Source organism: Trachemys scripta, chromosome 2 (genome assembly GCF_013100865.1).
Source record: "Trachemys scripta elegans isolate TJP31775 chromosome 2, CAS_Tse_1.0, whole genome shotgun sequence".
Lineage (NCBI taxonomy): Eukaryota > Metazoa > Chordata > Testudines > Emydidae > Trachemys > Trachemys scripta.
This window is the reverse complement of record NC_048299.1, coordinates 17,528,123-17,542,134: the sequence shown is the minus strand read 5'-3', so window position 1 is coordinate 17,542,134 and position 14,012 is coordinate 17,528,123. Positions and strand designations below refer to the sequence as shown.

General features: G+C 44.5%; 1 protein-coding gene across 1 annotated transcript; it reads left to right on the top strand.

The window, feature by feature from the left end:
• The first annotated feature begins 5,502 nt into the window (after positions 1 to 5,502).
• HTR5A (5-hydroxytryptamine receptor 5A) lies at positions 5,503 to 9,883 on the top strand. The gene is made up of 2 exons (XM_034759989.1): positions 5,503 to 6,377; positions 7,333 to 9,883. Exons 1-2 carry the CDS (start codon positions 5,640 to 5,642, stop codon positions 7,663 to 7,665), a joined length of 1,071 nt encoding a protein of 356 aa, XP_034615880.1. The 5' UTR covers positions 5,503 to 5,639; the 3' UTR covers positions 7,666 to 9,883.
• Positions 9,884 to 14,012: the final 4,129 nt, after the last annotated feature.

Sequence of the window (14,012 nt, the reverse complement as noted above, 5' to 3'; positions counted from 1 at the left end):
GTTCACGCGCTCAAGAGATGGGTTCGTTATCTTATGTGCATGTATACTGCCTGGCTTTTCTATGCGCAAGATTTGTACCAATGAGAAGCGTTGTAAGCAGGGAAGTGTAAAGAATAAAAGCCCCAGGAAAAGTTCCTGGAGGTAGAGGGGCTTTTCGGCTACCACAGACCTGGTGTTCTGTTTCCTTTCCTGCATCGTCACCACACCTAATTACAAAAAAACTTTTTGACTGGCTGCAAATGGAGTTCCCACCACTCTTAGATGTATGTAAAAATCACTCTAAGGCCTGGTCTACAGTAGGTAAATAGGTCACTCAGGGGTGTGAAAAATCCACATCCTTGAGCAATGCCGTAAAACTGACCTAACCCCTAGTGTAGACAGCTCTAAGTCAACAGGAACATTATCCCATTGACCTAGCTACTGCCTCTTGGGGAGGTGGATCAATGACAGACGTTGATGGAAGAAGCCCTCCCATTGGCGTAGGTAGTGTCTTCACTGAAGCACTTCAGAAATGGTGCAACTATGCTGCTGCAGCATTTTAAGCATAGACAAGCCCTACCGCATGGCCTGTTGTACCTCATTGCCTAGTCATGCTGATCACGATAGACAAGAGCAAATAATCATCAATGATCTATGTTAGCTAGAACTTCTTTAACCAGATAACACTTTGCCTACTCAAAATTGCCTACCTAAACTGCCTTCCACTTTCAAATTCTCAACCAGTTCCTTCCCATTTGTCAAAATCAAATCTAGAACAGCTTCTCCCCTAGTAGCTTTCTCCACTTTCTGAAATAAAAAATGGTCTTCAATACATTCCAAGAACTTGTGGGATAATCTATGCCCTGCTGTGTTATTTTCCCAACAGATGTCTAGGTAGTTGAAGTCCCCCATCACCACCAAGTCCTGTGCTTCAGATGATTTTGTTAGTTGTTAAGCCTTATCCTCTTCTTCCTGATTAGGCTGTCTGTAGTAGACCCCTAACATGACATCACCCTTGTTTTTTCCCCCTTTTATCCTTACCCAGAGACTTTCAACAAGTCTGTCTCCTGTTTCCATCTCAACCTCAGTCCAAATGTACACATTTTTAATATATAAGACAACACCTCCTCCCCTTTTTTCCCTGCCTGTCCTTCCTGAGCAAGCTTTACCCTTCTATATCAATATTCCAGTCATCCATATTATCCCACTAAGTCTCTGTGATGCCAACTATGTCATAGTTGTGCTTATTCACTAGCATTTCAAGTTCTTCCTGCTTATTCCCCATACTTCTCGCATTAGTATACAGATATCTAAGATACTGATTTGATTTCCCCCGTATGTTCTCTCTTGTCTCTCCCTTATGATTGCTAAATGACCAATGCTCCCTCCAGATTCCAATACTTCTCCCAAGTCTCCATGTTTTTGTTTTACCTGTGGGCTTTTGTAATCTGCCTCCATCGAACCACACATGCACTTGTCTAATCTCCCAGAGATCTGTGCCTGGAGAAAGATCTCTCCTCATACACAGCCCCCCGCCTTCCATGCAGAAGCAGGACAGAACCACCTCTGCAGCACTGTCCCCACAACGGGCCCTACTTATTTGCCCCCTTTGGGGGATCTGTGTAAAGGGGTGCTGGGGACATGAGGAGCAGCACAGGAGAGTGTACCATGGCACTAACCTCTGCTCTGCATCCAAAATTTCTGCAAAGAAATCCTGGTGGGTGCTAACACTTTGTATTATCTCCATTTAGGTCTTCTCCATAGCAGAACAGCTCCAGCAGAAATTGTGTTTCCAGGGGCCCACAAGGATGGCTCCGGGCTCAATGCAAAAGTGGGGATATCCTTCTTTGTGTATTCCTAAAATATGCAAGTTTGGGGGTTTGGGGCTGGCCTCCAAAATCCACGCGCTGTCCCCTTCCCACCAGATGGGATAGTGTGAAGAGAACCCTGTGATGGAAACCTTATGGAGTTTTCTTTCCCCCTACAGCTTTCCTGATTTGTTTTTTTAATGTGCGAGAAGGAAATGTCTCATAGTACTTACATACATAATATATGGAAAAAACACATCTTTATATGGACCTATTGATGGAATTTGTTGTAATTTACTGTCTATGGATGTGAGACACAGTCCTGCAAACTCTTACTTGTATAAGCAGTCCCTACTCACCAGTAGACCCAATTATTACTCAGTGTGAGAAAAAGTTTGCATGATCAGACCCTACAGTTTAATATGTTGTTAGCTTATGAATGACTGGTTTTAGTTGTATAAAGCTCCCAGTTGCTTTTGTGGTGGGCACTGATCTAAATGTCTAAATAAATAGCTTCACAAAATTTACCCAGGTATCACTTCACCCACTAATGAAATGCATCCATGAAGGTACTTCACCATGTCTCAGTACTATGATTTCAGAACACAGAGTGTTTAACTTACTCAAACGAACAGCAATTTGCACAATATCAAAAGGCTGCAACAGAAAAATCTACACGTCTGATGAGAACTGACAACCTCTACTTAAGAGTCAAGCAAGGAAGCACACATTCCATAGCTACAGGAAAAAATGTGAATGTGGTGCACCTCAGATCCATCTCCTGGATCTCAGATTATTCTCCTGAAAGCAATCCACAATGTGGGAAGGCAACACACTGATAAGTCGATTATGCCAACAGAAACACTTGGCAGGTAGACAAAGCAGTAGTGGAGTGGCTGTTCAGGAAATGGTATTGCCAAGTAACGAGAAAGCTTTCAATTGCATATCAAGAAACAAGGATTAAGGGACTAGAGATGGGGAAAAAATATCCCCTAGAAGACATCTACATTTTACTTCTGACGTCAATGGTTCTTTCATTACTATGCAGGTTTACGCTGCGTTATAATAACAAAACCAACTTGAGAGAGCACTGGGGAACCCCGAAGGCCAACACAGAAAACTATTTAGAATGATTTCTGTCTTCATCTTTCATAAAAGGGTAAAGAAATCAGACCTTCAGGATGATATCTTGACTGGTTAGAAAAGAGTCTTAAAATTTATATAATTTCTACTCTGGTGTTCTGCAGAACATTGCCACAGTCCGAAAGGATTTATATAAATATAGGTCATCAGATACCTGGGATGAAGCAGAATGACATTCAGGAGAACACACATCAAGAAGTCCATTTGCAGTCTAGTGACATCACAAACTTTCCCACAGTTTCAACAATTTACTAGCACCAATGCCTAAAGCTTGTGAGAAACAAATCTCTTCTACAACTTGCCATCAGGAAAAAGGGTCAGAATAACAACTGCATTTTACAGATCCATCCATTTCCTACCATCAGTGCTGTCTGTCTTCTTGGCAGATTCTTGATAGTTTGTACTGGAAACTTTGATTGTCAAAGCTCATGTATTAAGCTAAAGATACCTCATCTTCCTGCATACTTAATATTTCTCTCTGTGTCTATTATTCTAAAAAAGAGTGACACACGGTGGAATATACTTATGTTGATGGACCTCCAGCATGCTAGTTGCTCTCAAAAGCATAATTCATTTTAATAAAGCTATTTAAAAAATAAACTTTAAAAGGAATATGGACAACAAATTTCAGGTGTGATGTGTGCATTTGTGTATGCATCAGTGGTCTGCCTTTAGTTGGCTATCCTGCAGGAAATTTACAGAAGGATCATGAGACAAATATATCATAATTGCCTCTTATGGGCTCATCACAAACTGGTTGAGCATCACTGTGTGGTTGAGCATCACCTATGAGGTTAAAAATGTGTAGTACCAAATACTCATTTGATTTTTAGTTATGCTATTGCCTGTGGTAATGTGCAGTTGTGTATCTCTACAGAACTGCTACATCTTTATTTCCTCTCCTAAATCCAATGAAATTGCATTAAGGTCACAAATGTATTGATCACCTTTCCTCAATATTTATTTACTTATTTCCTTTCTCCCACCTGCTGTTTGTCTTATCCAGTTAGTTTGTAAGCTGATTAAGGTACTGACTGTCTCTCTGTGTGTCTGTACAGTGCCTAGCACAATGGGGCCCTGACTTCATTTGGAGCCTATAATCACTACTGTTACAGAAATAATAATTAAAAAAGTAAGTAAAATAATACAAAAATGTGTTGTAGTCAAAGAAGTGTTCTGTTTAGCTTTAATAAAAAGTTAATTAGTAGTTAAAAGTCTGGATATGCAAAAGGTGAGATTCTGAAAGAAACAGTCACTTGACCCCTTACATGTATTAGTTGGCTTGTTAGGTACATGCTGTACTGTGAGACACATTCAATGTGGGTATATTGACATTGCCAGGGATACACTAACTTTTGAGTTTTTAAAACATCTAGGTGTAATTCTTTTGAATTTTAAAATTATATTTCACAACAGGGGAAATTAAAGTCCATGAAAAAGCACAAATGAAGTGGGATGTTTTCATGATGGGTGCCCCAAACACTTAGCAGAAAAGCAGTACTGAAAAGGCTGAGTTGACTTACCTATAGCTAATCTCTAGATAAACATCTTTAAACTGAAATGACTAAGCATGATTTTGAAAAGCTCTTATTCTCCAGCTCCTTTTACCCATGCACTTGAAATCAGAGACCACTTTAATTTGTCTCTGCTTTGCTGAAGCCCACTGGAAATACTCTGTTTTCATATATGCACAGGTAACCCACCTGACCAGTTGGTTACATACATATGCACCTTCCGGGTAGAGCAGAGCTTTGATTAAAGTGCCTATAAACCTAAGCCATGGATACCTGCTCCCTTATAATGAAAGATGCATCCTTCACTGTAGATAACCCCCTTTCTTCGAGCAATCCAAATCGTTAGGCATGTAATAGTTTATTCATACGAGCAGGTGCAGAGCAGCACCCTATCTGAACAGGGTAAGAGGTGCATGAGATGAATAGGTGTGTAACAGCAGTGACAGCGCGTGAAGCACTAAGCTGAGCACAGAGAAGGGAATTCGGGGATCCATTTACCATCTGCTGGTGCAGTCCTCTGCAAAAAGCCTGGGCTGTTCTTGGAGACTTTCAGGGCGAGGAGCAGCAGGGCACTGAGCTAAGCAGCGGTAGCAGCAGGTGCCGAACCCAAGCGGACTCCTCCTCCACCTGGCAGCGAGCGAGCGAGGGAGGGAGGGAGGCAGGGACCGCCATCCGGCCGGGGAAGGCAGGCAGGCTCTCGCTGAACGAGGGGTGCGTTCGCCCGGGAGGACTGGAGGGAAGGGGGGTTGCCGTCAGCTGATGGGCCACGTTTTGACGTCGGAGTCATTCTCTTTGATAAAGCCCCGCCGCCGGCTCGGACTGCGCTCGTCGCCGTTCCCAGCCCTGCACCAGGGAGCGCGGCTCGGGCGCCCGGGCACGGCTGCCCCAGGCGGGGTGGCGGGGGGTTCCGCGGCAGGCCGGGGCCAGCAGGGCTCGCTCGCGGAGGTGCCGGGGCTCGCCCCGAGCGGGGCTGTTCTCCCGTCCCCTGGGCAGGCTGGGAGCCCGGCGCCGAGCCCGCGGTCACGCTCCCTCTCGCCGGCGCCCAGCGCCATGGCCGCGCGTCCCCCCAAACTTTGTCTCGGGCCGGGCACGGAGGCGCAGCCGGCTCCCAGCCCGCCGCCCGCGCCTTGAATCCCCCTGAGTCCCACGGGAGCTGGCGGCCGCTCTCCGCTCCCCTTCCCACGCGGCGGGCAGCATGGACGGGCCCCTGAACCTCTCCGCCACCCCGTGGGCAGCAGCGGCCAACCGGAGCGGCGGCGGGGGCCCCCCGGCGGCCCTGCCCGGCCGGGCCCCGCTGTCGGTGTTCGGCGTGCTGCTGCTCACCCTGCTGGCGCTGCTGGCCGCCGCCACCTTCCTGTGGAACGTGCTGGTGCTGGCCACCATCCTGCGGGTGCGCGCCTTCCACCGCGTGCCCCACAACCTGGTGGCCTCCATGGCCGTCTCGGACGTGATGGTGGCGGCGCTGGTCATGCCCCTCAGCCTGGTGCACGAGCTGGCCGGGCGGCGCTGGCAGCTGGGCCGGGCGCTGTGCCACGTGTGGATCGCCTTCGACGTGCTGTGCTGCACGGCCAGCATCTGGAACGTGACGGCCATCGCCCTGGACCGCTACTGGTCCCTCAGCCGCCACCTGGAGTACACCCTGCGCGCCCGCCGCTGCATCTCCAATGCCATGATCGCCCTCACCTGGGCCCTCTCCGCCGTCATTGCCCTGGCCCCGCTGCTCTTCGGCTGGGGCGAGACCTACTCCGAGGGCAACCAGGAGTGCCAGGTCAGCCAGGAACCTTCCTACACGGTCTTCTCCACCTTCGGCGCCTTCTACCTGCCGCTCTGCGTCGTGCTCTTTGTCTACTGGAAGATCTACAAGGCGGCCAAGTTTCGCATCGGATCCCGGAAGAGCAACTCCATCACCCCCATCGCCCCTGAAGGGCTAGAGGTGGGTCGAGCCTGGGGTTTACCAGCTGGCCTGGGCTGGGTGGCAGCTGTGATGATGTCCATGGCCCTGGGACCCCGCTCTGGCCCAGCCCTGCGGGAGAAACTTGCCCAAGGACTGTGGAGCACTGAGGTCTAGAAGGGAGACTTGGAGGCCAAGTGTGCAGTCATTGGGTGCTAGTGGAAATGTTGTGCAGGAACTTTGAGCCTGATGGTGAACCTCTGATTCAGGCTAGTGAGCAATGACTCACAGAAGTAGCCCCTTGAAATCCTGTGGGTCAGTGCTCACTTGTATGACTGAGGGTTTCACAGGTGAGTCTGGCCCCTTAGTAGTTAGGGGTGGAGGGTCAGTAGGCAACCACCCAGAATATGGAAAATAACCTGACATCGTCTTAGGGGAAATATTTGTCTGTGCAGGCACCTACACAACCTTGCAAATTGTTTCCTAATGGTGGCTAGATGCTTTGAACTCATGGTTTGCTGGTGTATTAATGAGCTATATGACTGTTTTTGGCAATGTATGTTGTACGCTCTCCTAGTGCATTTTTCTCCTTTTCCCCCATCATATGCCCCTCAGAGACTAGCATAGTCAGAAGAAGCAGGCAGGGCTGTGTGTGTGAGAGAGAGCTCTACTGCTCTGATTGTGCTAAATGTGTGAAATATACATGGTCAGATTGTGATAGTGGGAGTAATTGTGCATATGCAGTTTCCACTATCACTGCTATTTTTATAACCTCCATTATTCAAAACTCCTGTTTTCCCAAAACAGGGACATATACTTCACATCTCTTAAACAGAATAAAGTTGCACTGTTGACCCAAACTACTTCAGTGTGCCCTATCACATTCCTATAACTGCAATTGTACTGTAGATTGTTTGCTGACACATGCAGTATGCCTGGTGTGATGATGGGCAGCAGGCAGGGTGCATATGTTGACGCTTGTGCTCACATCTGGCAGGTGAAGGAGGCCTCCCAACAATCCCAGATGGTCTTCACAGTCCGCCACGCCACTGTTACCTTCCAGACCGATGGAGATACGTGGAGAGAACAGAAGGAGAAGAAAGCTGTCCTCATGGTGGGCATCCTTATTGGGGTCTTCGTACTATGCTGGATCCCCTTCTTCATCACTGAACTCATCAACCCTCTCTGCTCCTGTGACATCCCACCCATTTGGAAAAGTATTTTTCTATGGCTCGGCTATTCTAATTCCTTTTTTAATCCACTGATCTATACAGCTTTCAACAAAAACTACAACAATGCCTTCAGGAACCTGTTTTCCAGACAGCACTGAGCAGCAAGCAGGAAATGGGAGGAAACCCCCTCTTCTCCAGCAACCCTTCTAAAGAGCCATCACCTTCCCTACTTAGCACATCCTGTGCAGACCGGGGAACGCTGAAAGAAACTCTCCACTACAGAGATCACCAGAATGATTCATTGAGCTCATAAAAGATTGCCTCTGAAATTCAGCAGCCCTCAGAGACTCTGCCCACACTTCCTTTCCCACCCTCCAAGCCAGTCATTTTGTAAACAGCACACAAGGGCTTGCTGAGTCTCCAGCTGTGTCCTTTTCCAGCATGTGGCTGACTTCACCCTCTCTTCAGTGATGTCACTCAGGTGCAGTTTGCTTGCAAGAGCAGGGCAGAGAAGTCCATGTGACACAGAAGGGTTTTTGAAGCCCAGTGCCTGCTTAGCTCCTCTTTGCATGTCAGAACCGTTAATTTGCATATTCTCATATGCAAAGCCAAACTCCTTTAGCGGTAAGGTTTCTCATGACTGTGTGAAACATGCATCTGAAGAAGTGGGGTTTTTTACCCATGAAAGCTTATGCCCAAATAAATCTGTTAGCCTTTAAGATGCCACTGGACTCCTCATTGTTTTTGTGTGAAACCAGCTATTTTACTGAAAAAACTATTTTTCAGAGGTGAAGATGGAATCTGTGTTGCAATCAGAGATTCATTTTAACTCTAAAAATGAATCTTATTTCCCAAATATAACCGCTCGGTAAAGATATGAGAAAAGGCTTCTGCATTATGGATCTATCAACAGTGGGACGTTTACTATTGGATTCGGTGTAGCAAGTTTTTCTATATTTACTTGTTGTGGAAGCTTAATTTGGTATGTTCAATAGAGTGAGAGAAAGGGGTGCATCATTGAAAACATCTGTTTCATATGCCTGATTTAGTTATGAAATACACAGGTGTTCCTTGGCTGTGAATGTTTAAACTTAATATCTCTGTTACACAAAGGAAGCTACTCTAATTCATGGATGTATTTTAATCAACTTTGGGGCAAGTTTCCTGTAACCATTTGAGGATACGTGAAATGTATTTCAAAATGCACATGAGTTCAAAGCTGTGTTTTACTTTCTAGAGCGTGATACAATTCCCATTGAAGTCAAAGGAAAGACTCCAGCTGATTTCAGTGGGAGTTAATGACCAGTCTGAGTATATTTAGTGGCTAATGAAGTTTGACCCTGGGAGTCTAAGGTTTCCAGCAATTGGGGGGAGGCTGTGTTAAGAGCCAGCATGCTATGCTTCAAGCATAAACCAGCAACAGCCATGCCTTCTGTCTAGGTTAGGATCAACTCTATCCTTGTTGCCCCCTTTTTACCATAAGTGTGGGTCCTGGCTGCTGCTTACTGTTTTGCTTTCTTCCTGTGCCTCCACTTCACCAGCATGATTTTAGCAACTGCCATGTCACTTGCACCTACAAGTACAGATACATGCTTTCTGCCCTAGGACTGCTAGAATGACAAGTTTTCAGATGGCGAATAGCATTACCTCCAACTGTCAGTTCTTGAGGTGCAACGATTAAAATCAGACTGGAATTTAAAAGGTGGAGGAGAAGACAAGATGGGAATCAGAATTACATGATTTCAGGGTCTGATATCTTGAAGCAAAGATAAAGAAGAAAAAATGCTATAAATCACTGGAAAGCTTTCCAGTGATGGACAGGATTAGTTTCTAGCCACCATGTCTCATGAGACATCAGACCTTAAAACTGTCACTGGTCCTTCAAATCAAGCAAAAATCCTGGCCTAGATGGTAAGAGACCTTTAAGCATCCTGGCCAATCTGGCCCAATGCACTGCCTGGTGCAGGTGAAGATCATGGGAGCAGACTCCAGCTATCAGGAGGCAGTTTGTTTAGAAACAAAGGATGAACTCCTGGCCCTATTTAAGTCAATGGCAAAACTTTCTCGTTTACTTCAATGGGCTTGGATTTCACCCAAGACATCTTACCCAGTGAATTTTAAAAATATTCACTATATAACAGGAAAAACGAGTGAGACAGGCATAATCCCTCAAAAATCCACTTGAGCAGGTTCTCTGAATGAGGTGGTGTGCTAACCACGGACAAGCTACAGACATTAAATAAAGAGCCTTTTAGTACTTTTTGTTGTATGGTTTTAATCTATTTTCAGTGGAAGCTCTGACATGTTAGATAATCTAATAAACCCATGAGCCACATTTTTACTGATGATGATCAGCTTGTATGCTGTGTATGGATGTGATTGTTTCACTAGAGAAGATGCTACATTTATAAAAAAAAATGTTTGTGTGGAAAGCAGTGAAGCCAAGAATGACTAGGAGGAAACCAATACAATGTTTGTTATCCAGGCAGAGCTTGTGTTATACTCCACAGTGCTTGAAAATAGAAGGAAGAATATTTAACTGGTCTGAGCAGCTGTGCGCTGCAATATTCACAACACATGTTTCAAGGATTTATGATTTATTACAACAATATATAACCCACTAACAACCCTTCCCCACAACTACCTTCCCCCCGCCATCTTCTTACCCTCCCCCATGACTAGAGGGGTGTCAATGGGCCACTTCACCTTGAATGGTTCCTTGAAATATGTATTAACTACTTATCTTAAACAATCTGTTCCACCTTATATTTAGCTGTCGCACTGTGAGTCTGGCTTTGTCTACAAGAGCATTGTGTCAGTTGGGTGTGAAAAAAACACACCCCTGACTGACATAAGTTTCACCGACCATAATGCTGGTGTAGACAGTGCTATGGCGGCAGGAGAGGCTCTCCTGCTGCCATAATGACTACCGCTCGTTGGAGGTGGCTTAATTATGTCGACAGGAGAGCTCTCTTCCCTCCAGCAAAAAGTGGCTAAACGGGAGACCTTGCAGTGTAGACCTGGCCAAAAACTAGGTCTACACTGGCACCCCCCTGAATGACATAAGTGTTTTAGCAACGAAAAGCGCCAGTGTGGACTGTGCTTTGTTGGCGGGAGCCATGCTTCTGTCGACGAAGTTACCGCCCCTTGGGGTGGTTTTATTTTGTCCCTAGGAGAGCTCTCTCCCGGCGATAGAGCAGCTACACAGCGCACGTTACAATGGGACAGCCACCCAGTGTCAGGTGCGCTGTATAGACATAGCCGTAGTTTCACAGACCTGAAGAAGAGCCCTGTGTAGCTTGAAAGCTTGTCTCTCACCACCAGGAATTGGTCCAGTACAAGATATTACCTCGCCCACCTTTTCTCATTAATTTCCCCTTTGTTGTGTCATTTCTGTGCAACCAAAGGATATGAGAGGATTATAAAATGGTATTAGAAAATTCTGATTTGTCTATAGTTGTGCTTTAACAAACAACATCATATTAAAATCCACAGTACCCTTCTGCAAGTAATGGCTATCGACTAGCCCCAGTTATCTACACTATGGATCAAATCCTGGAGCTCTTACTCAGGACTTAGGACTGCAAGAGTTGATCTCAAATATCATCCTAGCCACGTAACATGGGTTTAATAAAGATTTCTATCCCAAAGATCATTCCAGAGATTCACACCTAAAATGAGACAGAGGAGTGATCTGAGCACAAAGTGGAGGAGCCAGGAACTCCTGAATTCTGATCCCAGCTCTGAGGCCTTGTACAAGTCATTTATTTTGGGGCAGGGCCCAGAGGCACAAATCAGGACCTTGATGTGCTAGGTGCTGTACTGAGACACACAGTTCCTTCCCCAAAAGAGCTTACTTTTCTGCTTCAATTTCCCATTCTGTAAAATGAAAATACTAATATGTACTTATCGGGGTGTTGTGAGGATTAATTAGTTCACATTTCTAAAGCACTTAGAATGTGGAACACTGTATAAATGCTAAGTGCTGCTATAAAACAGCTTCAATTTAATTTCTCTGAAGGCCATTATTATCCATTATTGCTCTTCCTGTGCTATTTAATGACAGTATAGTACCCCCAGAAAAGATTTAACTAACCTTTTCCAAATTTACAATTAATGCATTTTCCTCTCAGTGCTGTGACAGTTCAATGAACAGCCTAGAACACCTGTATTGAGACTCAATAACTAGATCAAATAAGCTGTATGTTAAATGCTGCCTGGTGGTGAGCCTTGCAGCACAGTGAATGCAATTATCAAGGCTCAGGGAACAGCAGCTTTTAAGACAATCTGTTACTTACATTAGTTGCCTTTATTCTGAGGAAGGAGAGAAGGTCACAGCTGACTGCCCTTCTATTCAAACAGAAAACAGGTTGGCTTATTTTTTTTTCTTTTCTGGAATGCTGTTGGACTTCCTTTTCAGTGTGGTCAGACAAAGCAGGCAGGAAACGTGCTAATGTAACACAGCCAGAGATGTGCCAGGTATGTCTTCATGTTCTGATAATTTGACTGGACTTTTCATTAAAATTGTTCCTGAGACACCTGGCAGCGGTAGTTAAAGGGGCAATTTTGAGTAGGCAAAGTTTAGGTGAAAGTGATCATGAAATGGTAGAGTTAATAATTTTAAGAAATGGTAGGAGGTAAAACAGTAGAATAAGATAATGGATTTCAAGAAGGCAGACTTTAGCAAACTCAGGGAGTTGACAGGCAAGATCCCATGGGAAGCAAGTCTAAGGAGAAGAACAGTTCAAGAGAGTTGGCAGTTTTTCAAAGAGACATTATTAAGGGCACATAAGCAAACTATCCCACTGCGTAGGAAAAATAAGTAGTATGGCAAGAGACCATACTGGCTTAACCAGGAGATCTTCAATTATCTGAAACCCAAAAAGAGTCCAACCAAAAGTGGAAACTAGGTCAAATTACAAAGGATGAATATAAACAAATAACACAAGCATGTAGGTACAAAATTAGAATGGCCAAGGCACAAAATGAGATTAAATTAGCTATAGGCATAAAGGATAACAAGAAAATGTTCTACAAATACATTAGAAGCAAAAGGAAGACCAAGGACAGGAAGGCCCACTACTCAATGGCGGCCGGGGGAGCAGGGGGAGGCAATAACAGAAAATGTGGAAATGGCAGAAGTGCTAAATGACTTTTTTTTGTTTCAGTTTTCACCAAAAAGGTTATCAGTGACTGGATGACTAACATAGTGAATGACAGTATTGTTTCAGGAGCTTTGCAAACTCAAGCAGATACCTCTGTATCGGTTATGCTCGCTTCACCGTTTTGAAGGTTTTCTTTGCAATCGTAACAGCTAGAGACTTATTTTTTTTAAATGAAAGCTGAAACTGGAGAACAATAAATCTGTGCTCCCAGATAGTCCTTAGCACCCTCTGGTGGCATGCCCCACAAACACTGCATTATAATAATGGCTTAATGGCAACAGTATTACAAGAGCATAATGGGTTGTGGAGAATCACAAAAAGATGCCTAAGGTGCATCTCACAGTTATTGATACATACAAAGCTGAACTGTTTTATGCAGGTCAGGTTTAATATCCAGGCTTTGGTTATGTATGTGAACCAACCTTAACCATCAATGTGTCTTGTTTTGTTTTATGGAAATGCAAGGTAGGTGTTCTCTGTGAATATCAATAAAATAATGAGGTTGAGATTTTCAAACAGAATAGGGGATTTGTACACGTATTCCATTAAAATCAATAATAGACTATTCTTTAAAAATTAATATAGGAACTCTTGTATTTATATAATCATATTTAATACCTAGTTTTTGTATGGCTCTTTTCATCAGCTGATCTAGATGTATAAATCCCCTCGACTGCTTTGAAGATCTCAACCTGCTATATTTGTGTGAATTAATTTTTGTTTCCTTTAGCGGAATTGTAGGCTTGTGGTGAAAAGACTACATTGCTTATATCCTTTATCCAATCAGATTTGCAAAGAGTCTCTAGGGTGACCAGATGTCCCGATTTTATAGGGACAGTCCCGATTTTTGGGTCTTTTTCTTATATGGGCTCCTATTACCCCCAACTCCCGTCCTGATTTTTCACATTTGCTGTCTGGTCACCCTAGCAGGGACTAGGCTGGATATCTACAATATGTTTGACCATCAGGTGCCAGGCACACTTTTCACAGTATTCGAGAGGCATGTGGAGGCTGGTCTTTTTCTAGGAAAGATGGATATTTTTGTATTCCATGATTAATCTGACCTATTTACACAGGTATTGATCCAAGTTGGGATTGTTATAATTTAATTTTGTGAGCTTTGTTTGTATGGCACAATATAAATCATGGTAGACCTCTTGGGACAGATGCATATGTTGCAAATAGAAATAAATGGATCAGTTTTTCTAAGGCCCCGATTCGGCAAAGCATCTTTATTCAGGACAGCACTGTGTTTAACTTTAAGCATGTGCTTAAGTCCCAATGAAGTCAACAGGGGTTAAGTAGATGTTTAAAGTTAAAAACATGCAGTGTTTTCCTGA